This window comes from Blennius ocellaris (genome assembly GCF_963422515.1).
Source record: "Blennius ocellaris genome assembly, chromosome: 7".
NCBI lineage: Eukaryota > Metazoa > Chordata > Actinopteri > Blenniiformes > Blenniidae > Blennius > Blennius ocellaris.
In genome coordinates, this window is record NC_137656.1 from 12143218 (window position 1) to 12163532 (window position 20315).

The window sequence follows — 20315 nt, forward strand, 5'->3', positions numbered from 1 at the left end:
CAAGAAGGAGCACACATACAAAAACATGTCGACACAATCACACACACACACACACCCTTGACAAACTACATACACTGATTTAGTCATCCGGTGGCACCACTGTCAGTGTTGGATGCATGTAAACAGGTTATTGTGGTTGGCTGAGCCTGGCTGCCTGACAGAAGCTACAAAGACCATGGGAATATCAATTGATACATTTCATATTCCTCGTCAGCTCGCCTGAGATGACAGCGGAAAGGCTGCTGCCGGCGAGAGTGATCCCTCTCTGCCATTTCTCTGACACCGCTGTTTGATGGAGATCTGAACCATCCCGGCTGATCGCCTCTCACTGATACGCCAACCGGCGCACGCTTCCAAACTCACGGAATGCGTCCCATAATGATCCATGACAGAGTTTGCAAAAGGAAGAAAAGGAAGAAACGGAAGAAGCCCCAACTCCATTATTGGCAGCACACAAAACAAATCAGCTTTGAGAGAAAATGCATATACATTTCAAAAAAACTAACTTTTATTAAAACAAAAAAACAAAAACAAAAAAAAAAATCAATTATTGACTCATTAACAAGATTATAAAACAGTGATTTAGTTACATAAATAAATTGATATCGGTGTATCAAATCTTAATTTCATAAGCATGTATACATGGGTCATTGTAATAAATAAAATGGGAGCGCAGAAGATTCCTACACAAACAAAAAGAAATCAAATAAAAACAGCTAAAAAGACTCAGAGGAAATTGTTTCTGAAGAGAACAAGAGACACTGGACAACGTATTTTTTCCCACCAAACACACGTGAGGAATTGCTTTGTTAAAGCATGAGTTACACAGCCATTCACTTACTAATTAAGGACACTAAAGCTGGGACCAAGGTTGGTTGTCTCTCACCTCTTAGAACGCGTTTGGTTGTTAGATAAGATCTTCTGTTTGGTTACTTTAAAGCGTTAAGACAAGGCAAGAGAAAAGGCTGCTTTTATCTTTCATCAACACAAGATAGAAAAAGATGCACGGAAAAGAAAAACATAGAAACTAACAAGAAGGTAAAAAAAAAAAAAAAAAAAAGGCAAGTAATGACAGGAGAGCTGAGCATTGCAGAGGAGACACTGGAAATTCTGCAGTGTGTGAAGGGAGAACTGAGGAGACGCAGTCTCAAGAAGAACTTGAGTAGTTATGCTGATGTGTTCAACCTGTGCATAATTATCAACGTGAGCTTGGCTGCATTTTATGACTATTAAATGAATCCTCCAACATGAGGCAGGCATAAGATATTTTCAAATGCATGTAAATCACAAGATTTGTTTTCCTCCTCAGATTTATCTGCGATAGCTTCTGTTGGAAACACATTATTGTTCCAAAAAAATCCCCTGGAAAAGTGAGCGAGTAGAACAGAGCATACATGCATAAATAAGTGCTTTAGGAAGTCCTGCATTGTGTGTTCAAACGTGTATTGACCAACAGCTTGAGGTGGTCCACCTCCCTCCCCTTTCGACGGTTCAGTCAGCAGGAATGAACTACATGTTTCTCTGCCGCCACCTCCACCCATCTGACTCGACCTGCATCTACGACGGGATCCAGCATCTCGAGCGTGAACACGTTGTCTTGTGAGTCCCAAATAAAAAAATAAAGAAAAATTGTCGACAAGGTCAGGCTAGTCCTTCTGATATGTTCTGTTGTTAGCAAAAAAAAAAAAAAATGAAAGAAAGAGGAGAAATAAAAAGAGAAGACCAAAGAGAGAAAGAGATGAAGAGCGGGAGAGAGAGCAAACTACAGCGGCTTCAAGTATTTCACATTACATAGAATACTCTGTATAAATTAGTTAACATATACTTTCAGATCCTCCATATTCAGACATATACTATGGCATATATACAGAGTACAATAAATGCTCGCTCATGTTGTGTCATGTTTTTGTCTTTTGTCCTTGTAGTCAGTCGTTCATTTGTTCCACCTATTTGTTTTTTTTTTTTTTTTTCCTGTGTAGAGAAATCCCTGAGAACGTTCTGGTTGACAATTATTGAAGGTTCCACACAATGAACTATAACAGTAGAAAGTCTAATTTCTATGATTCACATGCACAGAGGGAAGTGACACTGGCCTATTCTGAAAACCACGTACAATGAATGCTTGGTGGTAGAGATGAGGGGACTGACAAACTTTTTTTTTTTTTTTTTTTTCTCCGGAGTGCATTGCAGCCAATTCTATCTTAATCTTTATCTTTGCGATAGTGGGATGCGAGTATCGATGCCGGGGTGGTGACGTACAGCAGAGCCGAGCACAGAGACTCCTAGCGGGAATCTGACTCGAAAGTTCATTTACCTTGGTCTCACTAGTGAATCCCCTGTTTAATTAACACTGTCAGCAATCACGGCTGATAAATATCACGATACCAGAAAACTGGGAGCAGGTTCAATACCGTATCATGAGGTAGTCGTCTGCCTCTGGGTTTATTCCTCAGCTACCAATGAATTCAACTGGATCACTTGAATCGTCCAATCTGGGCCGTTGAAAATCCAACGGCTGTGATACATTACAGCAATGTAACGTTAATACTCATTATTTCGTCTGACGAGTTGTCGCTGCAGCACCTGCACGCTGTCCTCTGCTTTCAGCAGGTACTCATTATGGAGGCGGGCGAGATTACAACAATAAGAACAACACCAGTTAGCTAAGAGCCTAGTTGTGTGTGATGAAGCTGATGCCGGGAACCCAGAGAAAACTAATGGCTGCTCAAGTGCTTCTGCTGCTGCGATATCTGAAGAAATGCTGATGGCGGCTTTCTGTCAGTGCGAACCCAAGCGGTGCCGTGCCGAGCTAAACTGTGCAGTGCTGCCCAGCGCCCACCAGCGAGGGCCTGGACAGAGGGAGGAGGTGCTCTGTGTGGTTTAAAGCCTTAGTTTCTCTTTGAGGATGCCGAGACGTAAATTTTTCTTCGTCGTTACATTTTTCTTTTTTTGTTTTTTTGTTTTTACATGAGCGCTATCGTAGAAGGGCTTCAGCCACTTGACAACATGTAACTCAATATACACTGAAAAAGGGAAAAAGATGCTTCAAATCATAAAAATAGAGGAACAAAATAAAAAATTAAAAAGCCATTTCACTTTTCATTTCCGTCTCACACACATGTAGAGAAATACACACAACATTCACAATGTGACAAATTTCCTCTCTTCTGAAAAATAAAAACACTTCTGTACACATAGTAGTAATAATATTATCAATAATAATAATTAATAATAATAATAGCAATAATGTTTATAACAATAACAACAGCAAGAACAATAATACCGCATGTGGCTCTGTTGAATTTTTTTTGTCATCTTTTCCTCTTTTTGCTTCATTCTACAAGTCACATCCCTCTTATTACTTGTCTAAAAAGTCCAAAAGAAGTTCAAAAGGCAGACTCAAGTTAATAGAAAAGTACTAGAGTGGGAGGGGCAGCGTTTGGCGACTCCCAGCCTCCCCCCCTCAGCCAAACCTCTCCCTCACTAGCATCATTAGTTTCTTTTTGCCCTTGTAGATCTGTTTCAGGTTGTCTATGAACTGGGTGAACTGAATGTGTCCGTCGTGAGCCATCATGAAAGTCTCCCGGGCCTTACCCAGGAATTCGATGAACTCACTGTAGTGGCGTGGGCTGATGTGCGTCAGCCGCGAGTGCGTAGTGTTGATGTAGGCCCCGATGGTTGCGTCCAACAGCTGTCTGAGGGGCGCCTTGTCCAGTGACATCAGCTTCCCAGAGTTCCTGCGACTGTGCAGCGCCGACACCATGCCCGGCGTGGTCAGCGTGCACCGCCGCAAAATGTCCGAAAGCACGGTGGCGCACTTCACGCTCTTGACCACCAGGGGGATGACGGCGGCCAGCTCGTTCTTACCCAGCGAGTGGCTGAGCGCGCACGCCCACAGTACGTCGTTGATGGCTGGGTGCGTGTCCTGGTTGTAACTGAGGTTCAGGTGAGCCATCGCTAACGTCGCCAGCTTGTACGCCCGCATCGGGTAACCGCGGTGCTCCATGTAGCGCGCGATTGTGAACAGCTGCGTGTAGCTCATCCCTGTCGCCGCGGCGTCCAGTACAATCTGGTAGGCTGTCTCGAAGGCAATGTGGTCCTTTTCACAGAGTGTGAGGGCAGAGAGGGCGCAGTTTTGGGGGTCCTTCATAGCACACTGCAGGGCGAGGGTGCGAGCGGAGGAAGCCAGGTTCTCCTGCTGGTGGCAGTCCAGGTGGAGGCGGACGATAGTGCTGTTGGACATGACAGTGGTGGCCACAATACTCGTGGCTTCTGTAGGGGTGAAGAGGGTGAACCAGCTCTGCATGATGCTGTCCAGTGCGTACACACCTTGTAAACACACACACACACAACAGATTGGGTGAATCACGGCGCATTGGAAAAAAAAAAAAAAAGAAAAGTAACAAAGCAGTGGTGGTGACTTACCAACTTCTGTGGCACATGTGACTAACCAGCGGACCATCTCTCTCCTCCTCCAGTTTAACGTGGACAGAGTTATTCTCATCACCTGAGGAAAGTGGACACATTATGAAGCAGGTGCACCGATGGCGGAGTTGCTGAACATACAGTGAAAGTGAAACAGTCCTACCATTTCAACTACATACTAACAAACTGCCATTTCAAGTCATGGACTGGCTACATATTATATTGCATGAAATATTGCAAGTAAGTCCTTTGAAATAACATTTATGATAAAGCATGTGTCTGTGAATATTATAACCTCTGAAAATGGCGATCCGGAAGCAAAACAAAACAACTTTTTTTTGTTTTTATAAAATGTTCAAAGGCCCCTCAAAATGGTTTTCAGAGTGATATGCAATTTCATATATTTGCATATATTTCTCTTCAAATTAACGGTTGCATGAGCCAGATTTGATTGACATTTTTTCCAGGCCAATCCCACGTTACACACCCCTGCCAGCGCTGAACCATGTCTCATGCCAGCGCTGCTGCTGGTGCAGAGGAGACACTCTGTTACCCTGCGTATGCGTCACAACTGCAAATGAACAAAACATTTCGTCTGAAGCCAGAATTAGTAAATGCTCTGGAATGCAAAATGAATTATTTAACAGTTCATAGTGTTTTATAGAAAGTGAGTAAATGAAGGGAATTTGATCTGAAAAAAAAAATGTTTTAATCAATTATTTAGCACAGATTAGGAATTAGAAGATTAAGAGATAAATGAGCAATTATCTAATAGATTGGTGATGAAAGCTTGGAAATGCAGCTTTTATGTGGTAGTCAAAGAGTCAAAACTCACAACTAATGACAAACCCATCTTGTTTACCATTATATACTAAAACCCATCAACATTCATTTAAAAAAAACATCACATCTGCTTCAGTTTCCACTCAGTGAGCATCAACTGGAGGTGAACAAAACCTCAGCAAGAAAGCAGTAATGTGCTCCTTTGAGTCGTTGTCAGACGTTCAGCTATCCAAACATGTTTGGATATTCACAAAGCAAAAGGATCCACAAAGTTGCCTCTTTAATGATATGATAGACACCTCATGGGAGTCACAAGGTCTGGTGACTGCTCTGCGTGGTCGTATAACAGCCATGGAATATGGAGCTATTTTACAGGAATGATGCACCCTGTGGTGTCGATACGGCTCCCTTGTGTAGTTCCCATATTCCGGGACAATAATGCCACCATAACCTTTTAAAAAATTCAGTTTCATGAACAACACACTACCATCCTTTCATGGACACAAACATGGTTTTGACACGGATGAACCATTACGATGTTCCCGTCCTTTTTTACCTGTAAAGTTTTCCTGCGAGAAGATTATCTTCCAATTGGAAGAGTAAATCATCATTGTCACTGAAAGCAGTGAGAGTATTAACGTACAGATTCGAAAAGCTCGATATACACGGGCACGTATAATACCAAGTGACGCCATGTACCCAGACACTAACCTGTAGTCCCAGCTCCAGAGAGACCTTGAGAAGTGTGATGTCGGGAAGGCTGTCCATGAGAGTGGCGATCTTGAACGCGTCTTGTGCCAGTTTGAAGATGTGCGATGAGGAGTGAATGTTTTTCTGGATGGACTCCAGGACTGTCTCCAGCCTGCGACTGTCACCTGGAAAGAAGATGAGTACAAGAACGGCTTAGGAGTGCCCCTATTAGTTTTTAATACAAAATGTGACAAACTCCATTTCCATGCCGTCACCATATATGGTCGATTTTCCTCACAAACCAGGAAAAAAATACATTACAGTCAAATGCAACATCTTAAATTCATTGCAAGTTCATTTTGTGTTTTTAGGGAAAATTTATGTAATACTGATGAAGAAGCTTTAATCCCTTTTCCAGAGGAAATAGAATTAAATAACTAAGAAATCAGCACAAATGGGGATACACATCCCAGAGCGGGGTTCGATCCTTCATCCCCACCCTTGCAAAGTGCACCCCACTCTTTCTTCCCTTCACGACTACAATTGTGAAAGCACGTGATCAAGTTAAAAGGCAAAAAGCGTTCAGTATAACTTTTGACTATGTGAAATAGAACTAGCAGCTCGGCACTTGTTCTCGTGTGTATTTTTGTATGTTTGCGTACCTTTGGCAGCAGTGAGCATGGTGGAGGCCAGCTCACACTGCTGAGACTCTATATGGCTGAGGGTGAACCAGCGCGGGTAACGGTTGGGCACTACGGACACGATATGGTGAGGTCGTGACAGGTCTCCGGACGAGGCTGTTGACTCCAACACCGGCAACCTGACGGAAACAAGCAAAGTCAGTCCACAGGGTACTTATACTTCAATCAGAAGCAGACCAAGTAATTCACTGTTTCCAAAGCACTTCAAAGATTCATCTCTTTTAAAATGAAAGACAAAGACAATTGGGGAAGGTGGTGGTGGTGGGGTTGCAGTCATGATCATATTGGGACTGATCCCGCATGTAGTTTCCTACGACTGTTTTCTTACTACCTGTCAAATCATTGTAAATCTCCTGTATATTGACTTTTTAGTAGATTTTAAAACTAGAAGTGCTTTCTTTATGGTATTGTACATCAAGATTTTCTGAGTATATCCTAACCTTTAATTTTAATGTGGTTACGAACCTGTCTGTTTTGTCGTTGTGTTTAATCTGCTGAATACTTGAATTTCCCTCGGGATTAATACGGCATCTATCAACCAATCATAATCTGAGAGATGTGGAGAAACCAAATGTTCAGGAAGTATTAACTCACTTCTTTTTCATAATGTAACAAGCAGACAGACAGAAATACTGTACAGACTGAAATCTGTCTTCCTTATGACGGCGACCTCAAAATCAAAATGACTTTATTCGTCACCGGGGGGATTACAGATAAGACTATCCCTGCAATTTGCTTTCAACCTGGTGCTTAATCATCTAGAAAGTAAGGCATAATTAGTATTTTCTTCACTCTAATTGGTCATAATGAAGTCAGAGTTTTTCAACACCTGCTAGTGGATGGAGGAGCTTCACAAGTTTCTATCTCTCATTATAATAACACTAACAGGGCCAAGTCTTCACAAGCACAACCGGCACAACGAGATTACCACTGTGGCCGGCTCATCTCCTATTCTGCTTCACTCCTCTTCCCACCGCTCCCACCTCAGTTTCAAAGGTCTCCTTTCCTTCAGAAGACAGAACAACCTGGCCTTCTCTCAGCCAATCACAAAGCTAATTGAGTCCGTGGGGAAATTAAGGAATTCACCTTCCAGCCCCGTAAGGCTGGACACACATCAAACAAATACCAACACACATCAATGAAAGGACCCAAAGTGAGCACACGCACACACTCACACACATATACACATGCACCCTCAGACAGACAGACACACACACACACACACACACACACCTGCCCTTTTGAAAACACATCAAAGCAGCCTGGTAAGAGCAATGTAACACTAAATGCCAGTTTCAATTTCAGAGCAAAGTGCACGTGATAGTGTTGCCACCTGAGTGAAGGCATGTGCAGAAACACAGCCTCGTCTCCTCGCTTAGGGCACAAGCAGGGCTGGCGTCTCTTGGCAGAAGAAGGTGACAAAAACCCAGTCGAGATGCGTGCAAGTGTGAACATGGACACCTGGTATAAAATGGAGATGTTTGAAAGCCCTAGCAACAGCCGAGTTCATTCCACACACATCTAAAGAGCTGCTAAAAGCCTCCACCACACTGGGGCCTTCTGGAAGATTCCTGGGGTGTAGTAAAGCAAAAAAGAAAGAGGGAGAGAGTGAGCGAGAGCCCTGGGTAAAGATGGAGGCCTCATCAACATTCCTGTCTTTGTTTGGTTTTCACCAGAGAGCCAGAGGCCTCCATTGGATGAGAGCTTGAGAGGCTGGGCCTGCTTGAAAAATACCCTCCTCAAATGTTGGGAGGAAAATCTGTACAAGGCTATTGTTCCAGGAGAGGTTAAAAAAAAAAAGATGAAAAAAAAAATCCACATGGACCGATATGAAGGATTCAATCAAAGCACAAGTACAGATTATCCCCAGCCACCGGTGCATTCTCACCCACCACCTTGTAACTACTGCAAAACTGGTGCACTCTTACCAGTAGGAACGCTACAGACCCGTTCCTCTTTTCTGTGCATGACACACCGCAAACTCTCTCAACTCAATGTCTAGTGTGCTTGAAACAGCAAATTAAAGTCATATTTCTTTACAGCACTGCTGTGGCTGGAAATAAATGTACATATTATCAATGATATATCAAACATTAACAGAGCGAGCTGAAAGAGGCAATCAATTTGTGCGAGTATGTGAGGATAGGGAGCGGCTCTGGTGTCAAATGGCTCCTTTGGCACTGTGGCACCCTGTCACATAGCGATACCACCCGAAATATGCATGGGCAGCAGCGTTGAGGGAGAGACGGCACGTGCGGAGGAGACACAGAGGAGTAATCGAATATTTAAGAAGGAGTGACAGGCTGTCGTTTCAGAAGACTGACAGAATTATTGATGAAACTTAAGCATTTACATGCACACAGTGGGAGAACATGTGTAGCACGCCGCAGTGAAGAAACAAGATGGAGATGACAATTAAAAAGCAGTCCAGCCAGGTTTTGGTTAAAAATGCTGAGGGCCTCTGTGCTTCTGGTCTGCATCACCATGACTACTGACCTCTTTACCTCGTGCTTCTTTCCCCCCCCCTTTGACTGTAAACACCCTTCACTTTCATAATTTATCAAGCACACATCTATCAGCTTCGCAACACATCCGGTGGAGGACCTCCACTCTATACACAAACCCCTTCAGGGTGAAATTTTCAGGATGCCTGACAGGATAGATCAAGTCACACATGACCAGAGGCGGTAGCCCCAAATCTTAGCTGTTAAAGGTCTGGCATGTTTGAAATGGCATTTGCCTTGCATGATGCATTGTTTTCTGCGAAATATGCACCTCACCAGAACTTGTGCTTGAAATTCTTTCAAAGAGACGCAGTGTATACACCCTTATTGACGTGTCTCCGATGTGCTTTTGGTTGAAAATATTACTTTGCTTTCTTGAGGTGGCAGCGATGAGAGCAAAGTCAGTTTTCATCAGGACATCTCATACTTCCAAGAAAAATTTAAAGAATTAGTAGAATTACTACAAGAAGATGGCAATAAAGAATTAAAACAGATGGTATCGACCATACCATCTTTAAATTTCAGACAAATTACTCAACTGTTGTTGGACACTGTGAGAAAAATGATCTGCCCACATCATGTGTGGACAACAAACTTAAGAAAAAAAAAAAGACATTATTGTTGCAACCCTGGGATAAAAAAAACCATATAGGCTTTTAGTGAGGCAGAAATCCCAGGTTTAACTTCTGCTTTAAATTCTTTCCAAGAATGAAAACCAGTTGATAAAACCTGTAAAAACGTGTTGATGGTGATTTTGGTCCCGATTTTCTGCACTGGAAGTGCAACATGTGAATTATAGCCTTAAAACTGCGACTCAGACAATCAGTATTTCATAGGTCATATAATTGAAGAAAAAAATCTTGTTAGAAATTGAGAGTGCATAGTTGAGGCCAAAGTTCACGTTCTCTATTACAGAAATATTTCTAACGTAATAAACAGCACCATAGAAATACTAGAGCATTCAGATAAAACACCTTTCATGTGACCCTCAGGTCAGCTCAGGCTGCATGATAACGGCACGGGCAGGCTTTTTTTTTTTATAGGTTTATCGATCCATGCCCGCCAGTTGAAGGCAGAAGTGTTGATTATGGTTTTGTGCACCCTGCTTGGCCACACCTGATTTAAATTAACTGTAATTATCGAAGGCTACAGACACCCGATAACGAGCACTTTATTTGAAACAGGTGCATTGGAGCTACGATCCACGTAACTCACTCAGGGCAGCCGCACTATGAAACAATAATCCAGAGACACTTTAAAACATTATGGATCTTAAAAAGAAAAACAGATATACCCAAATACATCAGCTTGATGAATGGGGTTCATATTTTAAACTTAAACTCTAACGAAAAACGACTCCTTATTGCCACCCAGAGCACAAACGTGGCATCACTCACGGCTTCCGTACTGCTAAACACAATGTCTTTAAATGTTCACTTTGAGGTATTTCCTAGTGTGAGGCCATGATTTCACGCTTAGATTATTTAGTACTGTATCTACATAAAAATCTAGATATATAAATATTACTTTCTTCATTTTGAATATACTGTATTTATTTGACAGTTATGCACTATGCATCTTTTCGGATTATGTTGATTTAGGTGAATCATATAAGCAGCCTATAAAATATGACACACTATTAGCAGTGCAATGAGCCATACAACAACAGTACTATGTTATTTGAATGTTATAAAATAATAATAATAATAATAATATTTTATATATGCATCACTAACTGCAACAAACAAGAGCTGCTACTCACAGAACATACAGCAGCTTGTTAAAAAAGACACCACTGATAATTCTCGATAATGCTTGGCAGTCAGTGATAGCGTGTAAGTGGCACACAACTGCAAAAATGACCCGAGATGAGGACACGTCACTGTGATGTGCAGAGGGCTGCGCCTATATTCATAAAGCCTGAAGCCACAAGAACAACTCGATATTCTTTTGGCCACAGCCGCAAAACTATTAGCGCAACAGGTCAATCAGTAGTAGAGTGAGGCATTGGTTTAGTATGGGCAGGACTGTGTATGTTACACAGTCGAGAAAGTTTAAGTATCCTTCTTGGATTCCCTGGATGATAACTCAAAAGTCTGGCTTGTTTCACAATGACAATTGCAACTGTTGAAACTATGGAAATATTCCAAAGTCATGCAGTTTTCTTAAGGGACCTTTGACTGAGTGAAACAGTTTTAAATCATCTGTCCAGTACCTGTAGCTATTACTGGTATAACCTGTCGAGTTTCATCCTCATGATACGAGTACAGTCACACTCGACCACGCTGTGCATTCAAAAACGTTGCATTATGCGGAGGATCAAGGGTTGTGTATTACAGCGGAGACCGAGAATCATTAGCATTGGGAGATTCGTATCTCATATGGAAATCTCATATGATAACAGGCGGCTGGGATTTGTCTCTTTGGCTTCCAAAGAGCTGAGATAAGCGCAGTCTCTGGAGAGGCGGTGTGCCTCTTCTTCTCCTTCTTCTTTTTCTTCCACTGTGGCAGTAGTCAAATTTCTGGGCAGCCCCTGAACCAGTCGGCAGCTTCTCTGTTTTTGTGTTGGCCCTCCCGCCAAGCCATCGCACAGCATATGCTGCTCTCGCACGCTTTAATTAATCTCGTCCAAGGCACATAAACACACACATATGCACACTTTAAAATACTCTGGTGGATATGCATTTGTGCATGGAGGCCGCCTGACTTCTTCTCATTTGCAAAAAAGCTGTTTTGAGACCAACTGTGACAGGGAAGACAAATCGAGAAAACAAGTGGGAAGAGAAAAAGTGTGTGTGTGTGTGTGTGTGTGTGTGTGTGTGTGTGTGTGTGTGTGTGTGTGTGTGTGTGTGTGTGTGTGTGTGTGTGTGTGTGTGTGTGTGTGTGTGTGTGTGTGTGTGTGTCCAAGAGAACTAGCCTTTCTCTTCCTTGTATCAATGATAGTGTTATAATGGGTCCATTAAAATAGCCCTGGTTACTTTACCTCCTCCTCTATATTTAACTGTCCGCCGTCCCGTGGGAGCGAGGAGGTATATGCTATCACATTACACTACGCTACATTACACACATTCATTATGTGCTGAGTAGACACCCCTGGCTCCCAGGAGCACCCATAAGTGGCCATATTATTCTAAATCGCTGGTTTCACACCAAAGGAGCAAGGATGAAAGAGGTAAAGGCAGGGGAGGAAACAAGAAAGGTGAAGGAAAGCGGAGAGGTAGGGAGGAACGGAAATGGCTGACGAAGGGAAAACAGGTTAGGGACATGGGTTCAGTGACAAGGAGGGGACACACTGGATAATCCACCTCGCAGCCATACAGACAAATCTAAAGTGCCTTGTTGGTTTTGTAAACATGATATTTAAACTGCTGACGGTTAGGGTGTGAAAGGCGTGTTTGCTACCTCTTTGTTTTGTTACGTTTGTCCGACTGTGACACATCACACGGCGAGAACACATCGCTCACTTTTCATTCATTCACTAATCATCTGCCAGCTTTACAACCACGGCTCCGGAGAAGCTCAGCTTTGTGGAAACACAACAAACATCTTCCCCACGCTGCCCTCTCTCCATTGGCTCGGCAGCACAAGCGCGAGCGCGCGTGTGCCTGTGTGTGTGTGTGTATGCGATTCCTCCTCATTACAGCCACACTAATTACACTCTCATTAATGTAATTAATATTCACTGATCCAGCTCCCACTAGTCACAACATCAAAACACAGCAGCGCAGACTGATTAACACACATACACATGTACACATTGTCCACAGATGAATACACACAGGAGCTTAATATAGAGAGATCGCATGGGCGGCGTGCAGACCCGCAAACAGAATAGCAGCCCCAGCTCAACACAGGATACACACGAACCCACAAAAGATGCTCTCTATTTATAATGTCTTTGTAGTTATGATTCGGTAGACGGAGACTTCACATGTCATATCTTAATGAGAAGGTAAGACTGGAGTTACAGTTGAAATAGAGACTGATCTGAGTACGATCTGTGCAGTTTTAAAGATATTTTAAGAACTTAATCAGCCCAAACATGTGAAAGGTTTTCCTAATCCAGAGATCAGCATTTAATTATTACCTTAAATATCATTACACATTGCAATTGGAAGATTTTACAGCAAACAAGAACACACACATGCAAACCCACATAAATGTCAGAAACCTACCGCATGGCTCTCAGTGCAATTTTGTACGCCAGTTCAGCGTCATGAGGTAGGAGAGAAGTGAAGAGATAGCGGGCGAAGGTGTGCATTGGGACACTCTCTCTGTGGACGATCTCTCCAAGGCCAGAGTATGGACCAGCTGTTCAACAAAAACAGAAAAATTTAGACAGTTTTTATTGATCAAATATAGTCACATAAGAGATCTCTGAATTAAAGATGTATTTGTGTCATTGTGTCAGTGACATTCCTGTTTTGACGGTAAAAAATGGGACATTTTCATATTGTTCTATGCCGAGTCATCTAATCCTTCCGATCACATGCCGAGGAGTGACTTATCTTTTCTGTCCTTCCATGCAGGAAGTGTCAAGTCAACACAGCATTAAAACAACTTGTGACGTCAAAACCCATATGGTCGTGTGCGCAGACTTGGCCTCGCACTCAACTTCCTTCCCTCCCCCCCTCTTCCTCTACTTCCCCTCCTCTCTGGTGGGATATTTAAAACCCCAGCAGACTTCTGAGCCACAGACCACATCACACAGTGGCGCGGCTGCAGCCTCCAGGGGCCCGCAGAGGCCTCGGAGCCTGGTGCTCTATTAGCAGCGGAGCCAGAGGTGGGTGGTCGCGGTGAGGACGAGGCAGGGCTGGGGTTTGGGTGGGGACTGGAGTGGAGCGTTGACTGGGCTGGGCCCTCCAGGATGTGCTACCATCACCATCACCAGCCCCCCTCGCCCGCTTCTCTTTCCCATAACCAGCTCTCATTCTGCTCCAGCTCCAGTCCTGTAAATGTACACACTGTTGTCTGAGCACGCATATGTGTGCTGATACAATACCCCTGGTGTTACTGTGTAAAGAGCTCATTTTGGTCGGGCCCAGGGCAGCTCAGCCTCTATTTGCACCACAAAATGAAAAGATAATAAATAGTGAGACCGAGTCAAATGTGTTTTTCCTGTTTTAGCAAGAATGTGTAGGCTCTTGGTGTGTGGGAGGTAGAGAGAAGGCAGGGAAGTGTGTCTCGGTGTGTGTGTGTGTGTGTGTGTGTGTGTGTGTGTGTGTGTGTGTGTGTGTGTGTGTGTGTGTGTGTGTGTGTGTGTGTGTGGGCTGCTGGGAAATGTAGTGAAATAAATGGAAAATGGTAAACAGACTGAACTTGTATAACACGCTTCCATTTTAACGGACAAAGGGTTTTACGATTGGCTTCTTACTCTCAGGCAGGGCTGTTGAGCTGCTGCACAGGGCTCGATGTCGTGCCCAAGGACACTTTAATATGTGGACAAGAGGAGCCAACCCGCTGTACCACCTGAGCCACAGCCACCCAAATTTAAACAAACAGGAAAAAAAAAAGGGGGTTTGAAATACAATCCGCCTCCTCACCCTCCAGCAGAAAGACGGCCTGTTTACGGAAGATTTTGACCAAGGAGTCATCCAGTTCCACTTCCTGCAGCTTTGCCAACAGCTGCTCTTCATTGCGACACACTTTTTCTTGAGCGTAAAGCCCGTCCGGCATCACCCGCTGCTGGCCCAAGCCGATCAGCGCCGTCTCCACCGCCAGTGCCACGTACGACTCACCGTCTCCCAGCAATCGCTGCACGGGCATTCGTTGGAGGTCGGCTCGGCTCACAACGCTGGAGCAGTCTGAGAGGAGGAAAGAGGGGAGAATTCAGAGGCGTAGCTGGGGTGGCATTAAGCGGTCGTAAATGTGTTGTGTAATCCTCTGAGGTTTAGTCCATTAGATGAGTCTGTCTCTTATGAAAACCCACCGTGTGTCAGTCACACAGCACGACTCTGAATCCAGTGACCAACCAAAAATAAAGAGCAGGACCTCAGAGGCATTCCTCAGTTCTCTGCTCTTACCTCAGAGGAGAGGGCTATTTCTGTAAGCTGAGGAGGCAATAAGGGACGGAGCAATCACAGAGCGTAGGAGAGAAGAATTTTAAAAAACACAAATAGCCATGGCGAGATTGAGACTTGAGGTGAAGCTACACTCAAACTATCCTTTCCATTTACTCCATCCTTGCATCCATATCCTATAAAGCTTCATTCAAATCAGGGGTTTTTGGACTGTGGGAGGAAACTAAAGTCCACAGAAAAAAAAAAATCAACGCACATAGGGCGAACATTCAAACTCCAGACAAAAAGGTCCCCTGTCCCACACGCAATCTGGAAATATTGAGCGATACCACGACTGGACGGCGCAGTCACATTTTCTTCCATCTCTTTTATTAATATGAGGCTTGGACTACCCCAGTATGTGGAGTTAAAAAATATTTCTGATTCGATTTTATATTATGAGAATTATACCAGACAAACAAAAGTCTATGAACTTCATGACTATTTTTCAAATCATTTTATACTAAGGCTATTTGTGTATATGGTAACTATGCTTACACTATGTTATTATAAAGCAACATCTCATGGCATATATTACACACTACAGAGTCTTGTGCTAAGAAAGCATACATTAAACAAACCGTATGGTTTTCTCTGGATTTGACTTGCCTTGAAATTTGATGTTCCAATGCTATATTTAAGTTTATGTGCGATTTTATTTTGTTTTTTATTCTTGCTTCTTTTATTCAGGATGCCAGCAAATTTAAGGCAGTACCTGAGAGATCTAAGCACGTGTTGGAGCCCTCCTCACCCGCTCGTCCTGACTCCGTCAGGGTGCTAAACAGGGTGCCAATAGGGTCCAGAGGGTGTCCCACCCAGCCCTCCATGTTGGTGATGGAGGTATGGCCTTTATGGAGCAACTCTGAGAGGAAAAGCACAAAGAGATGCAGTTATTCAGACAACATTTCTCTTTCTGTGTGTTACAGCTGAATCAGCAGAAAGTGTGTGTGTGTGTGTGGATGTGTGTGTGTGTGCGTGCGTGCGTCGTGTGTTTCCAGTTATTTGCTCTATCCTACGGAGTTATTTTTCCTGAATTGCTTTTCCATTTTAAGTGTTTATTTATATCAATGAAAACTTACTTGTTGTGCTTTTTGTCATTTTTCCTATTGCCTTTTACTTGACTGCGTTACCACAGATATACCTACTCATCCCCTAAACATATGTGGGTCATAACTTTTGCTATTGCCCAATAACAATTTCAGTAATTCGATGTCGGGAACTTTAAAAAAAACCAATTTTATAGCACTTTTTAGGGATCATTATTTTTAATATCAAATCTTGGAGGTCAGATTGGAATCATCAATTCTCTATGCTTTATATATTAAAAAACAAACCCTGCCTTTATATCAGGCAATAACTAGCTAACAAGTGTTAGCCATATAATGCCATATAATTACTGTGTAAATGTCCATGATATTGTGAGCATATGTACACAGAGGGAGACCTCAAGTCTTCAGTTTTGTTTAGATTCTTCAAAGACTTTTCAGTTGTTAATGCTATCCAATTATAATGGTCATATGAGACAAGAGTAAACAATTCATTTCCCACGGAGGGGAACAACTGTGGAGGGTTAAGCTGTCACTTGACCCTAGTCGTGCTCAGTGTTATTATATCTAATCAGAAAATGTTACCTGGTTTTCAAAAGCTACTCTTCCTGTCATGTAATTTGTGTGTTTTGTCCATTTCACCTTGTAACCTTCAACACAGCTATGCTCTTTATTCAATATATACGTGAATGTCAAATTATTATGACAAATTTGCACAATTCTATTTAATTCTGTTTTTCATTAATCAAAATTTGAGTGTGTTAAAGATTGCTCGCTCTGCTTCATAACACAGTAAAGGCTGGGAAAGGTATGGCCACAATCACAAACCACACACATGAAGAAATATAAAGACAACATGATAAAGATTCATGAAGTCTCATTGATTTAGCACTTTGGGAATGTAATTCTAAATGGTAAACGTTACATTTAAGAGGATGAATAGATGAACTAAAATGGACCTACATTTTAGAGGAAAAAAAACCCCCATTGTAACATCTTTCATTTATTTATTTAATTCCGATATTGCAGTGTGGTGGGTCTTGTTGCGTGGGTAATGTTTGAAACGTTTCACTTGCCAATTTAAATTCTGTAATATGAAAAGAAAAAGTTTTACATTCACCTTTCTTGTGCCGGCGAAAGTGCTCCAATTGCCTCTGCTGCTGCCTCCGTAACGTGTTCACCACAGCGATAGCCAGTCGGAGGGCTTCTCTGGGGTAACCGTGCGAGCGCAGGGCATCCACCCTCGCACAGGCCGTCGGGACATGTTCTGAGAAGGAGATGAAGGTTCAGCCTCAGTATTCCTCCGCTGGCTGCAGGATGATCTCAGTCCCACTAACTGGGTATAAATAACTTATCTGACACATGTGCTCACTCACACCTACACACACACACACACACACACGCACGGACTCACCATGCCACAAGGGCCAGCCGCGTGAGTCAAAGAGGGAACCCTCCTGGTTGTCATGGTAACAGTAGTTGGCATAGAGGTCACTGGCGATAATGTGCTGGAGGTGTCGGTCTTGCCAGTGCAGGTCACAGGCTTCGATAGCCCGCGTGAACACAGTCCTGTGGGGACGCATCTCTGGAAGAGGAGGAGGAGAAAGGAAGGATTTAATGCTTGGCAGTCTTCATGTGATGAGTGAAAAACAGGGTAGGAATCACATTAAAAGTTATTAAACTTGCTTTTCATGTGTGAAAATCCCAAATCTAAAGTCTGTCAACATATTAAATTTGAGGAAATTAGCATAGTTACTGTAAACAAATCTACTCATGTGCAGGGGTGTTTTGAAAGAATAGAAACATTTTAAGAGGAAACGGGACAAAAACCTTAGAATACAGCATAAGGCAGTCACAACAAAAAGGAAGAAGTGATCTATGTTGTCAAGAATAATGCCAAAATTAATATAGCTTGCATGAAAATTTGTTCAACTATACGTTAGATTTAGTGTTGACTTAACCCATGACAGGGGCACTTATTGAAATACAATACAATACAATGTCGGACTATGTCTGAAAACTTATACTAAGAGTATCACCGTTTTTCAGTTTTTTGCCCCAAATAAAATACAGTTTTCGTTCATCAAGTAGGTGTTGCGAAGCAAAAGGGGCCACAATATGTAGCAGTTTAGATTATCGTGAATACGGCTCATTGAACTACATTTGAAAATATTTCTTATATTTGGGTTCCAATACTCAGCTCCCGATGTTGCACAGGGTCACGACACCAGCGCTGGCTGGGCCAGTCACACGTCTGGTGCGTGTGATGAACATTGACGTCATGTTCATTCCGAGGGGATGAGAATCCAGTTACAGGTGCGAGATGTTATTATCAAAAAAGAAGTCAAAAGCTTTGACACCCTGCATCTCAACTGCGCCGGATAGCAGTGAGGACGACACGCTATGGGAGGCGCAAGAGTAACCAGAGCATGAATTCAAAACCCGTGAGGGAAAATGAAGACAGTGTATACAATTCTAATTAGGAAACATCTGAGAAGTCTGACAAAGCTGTGCTGGGAAGCTGCCATCTGCGCCCTGTTACCGGTATCTAAAAATGTTAATCACAGCTGTTATGTGTGTTTTTATTTTAGAGAACAAAATTCCTGAAAACAAGATTTGGGCAACAAATGTTTTTCCAAATATGAAGCTTGTGTAAAGAGGAGGTTGTCTTAGATTGAGACCAACACAGTATTTCAATGATTAATACAACTATACAATCACGTAATCCGTGGCTCACAGTTTCTAGTTTGTAAGACAGCGGAATAAATGAAGTTGCAAAATTTGACTGATGGCTGATTCTTCATATTTTGACTTTTTTTCTCAATATGTAAAATTTTAATAATTAATTATTGTCAATTTTTTTCCTCTTATAAACCAAGACTATAAAATGCAACAATGGCTTTGATAGCGCAAGCATTACAAAGTAAATGTTGTTATTGACGGACATACAAAACTCATCAATGTCTGACCTTGGTTGCCATGGGCACCCTGAGGCAGTGAGTGGGTGAGGTTGGGCAGCTCGTTGCCGTGGTTACCATCCTCCCAGGGGCAAACGTCCACACTGTTCCATCTGCGCAACTGGCGCAGCCACGATGACTTCTGCTCTGGTTTGCAGTGCGGGTTCAGTACGATGCACATCCACAGGGCACCTGGACACACGCACACGCACGCACGCACGCGCACGCACGCGCACGCACGCACACACACACACGCACACACACACACACACACACACACACACACACACACACACACACACACACACACACACACACACACACACACACACACGTTACCTCTCACACTACCCCATCTGTGACAATCACGTAAACAATGAGTCACCCAACATGGGATAGGGTATCTTCTGAGATTTGAAATATCCTAAATGGAGTTATCATGCGAGATTGAAGGCTTGAGGCAAGTCTTCAAAGATGTGCAACATCATAACATTGTTTCTTGCTCCTTTGGAGCACATTTTCAGTGCTGCCGCCATCTTGCAGTGAAATCCAAAACTCTGAGAAAACAGAGAAGTTAACTAGTCCCGAGGCAACGCTGACTGCACACACATCATTTTGGAGTAAATTGGAACAAACAGAATATGAAAAGTGGCTATGTCTCTGGGGATACAAGTACATTCTGGGATTTTACTCTCAAGACTGCTTAAGATATGTATACTCCAATATGTGTGCGTGATTGTTAAGAATTAATGTGTGTGTGTGTGTGTGTGTGTGTGTGTGTGTGTGTGTGTGTGTGTGTGTGTGTGTGTGTGTGTGTGTGTGTGTGTGTGTGTGTGTGTGTGTGTGTGTAGAGGCAGAGAGAGTTTAGGAGAAAGGACGAAGACAAGGACAGAGACAGAATTTGAAGAGAGAAAAAAGAAATAACACACAAAAGGTGCAGAACAGAGAGAAAGCAGAAAAAAAAGGGGAATAGGAAACGAAATGGGAGTTGAGATGATTTGGACGAGGAGACATGGGTGAGGACAAGTGAGTGAAGCGTGGCTTTGTGTCTGGAGGAGAGGAGTAGCTGCGACTCAAAGAGAAGAAAGACAAAAGAGGGAGAAGGAGAGAGGGAGAGGGAGGGAGAGAGAGACAGAGAGAGAGAGAGAGA

At 43.0% G+C, this 20315-nt stretch overlaps 1 protein-coding gene across 1 annotated transcript in view; it reads right to left on the reverse strand.

Annotated features, from left to right (window-relative positions):
* Positions 1-486: 486 nt before the first annotated feature.
* Positions 487-20315, reverse strand: part of LOC308132253 (zinc finger SWIM domain-containing protein 6-like) — a 48731-nt gene continuing 28902 nt past the window's right edge. The window contains exons 5-14 of the mRNA XM_080499259.1: positions 19178-19357; positions 17623-17793; positions 17329-17475; positions 15914-16024; positions 14647-14907; positions 13279-13414; positions 6561-6718; positions 5920-6083; positions 4426-4507; positions 487-4329 (exon numbers count right to left, since the gene is read on the reverse strand). Of these exons, the coding sequence (XP_080355385.1) occupies positions 3464-4329; positions 4426-4507; positions 5920-6083; positions 6561-6718; positions 13279-13414; positions 14647-14907; positions 15914-16024; positions 17329-17475; positions 17623-17793; positions 19178-19357 (2276 nt within the window). The 3' untranslated portion in view covers positions 487-3463. The remainder of the gene's footprint in view (positions 4330-4425; positions 4508-5919; positions 6084-6560; positions 6719-13278; positions 13415-14646; positions 14908-15913; positions 16025-17328; positions 17476-17622; positions 17794-19177; positions 19358-20315) is intronic.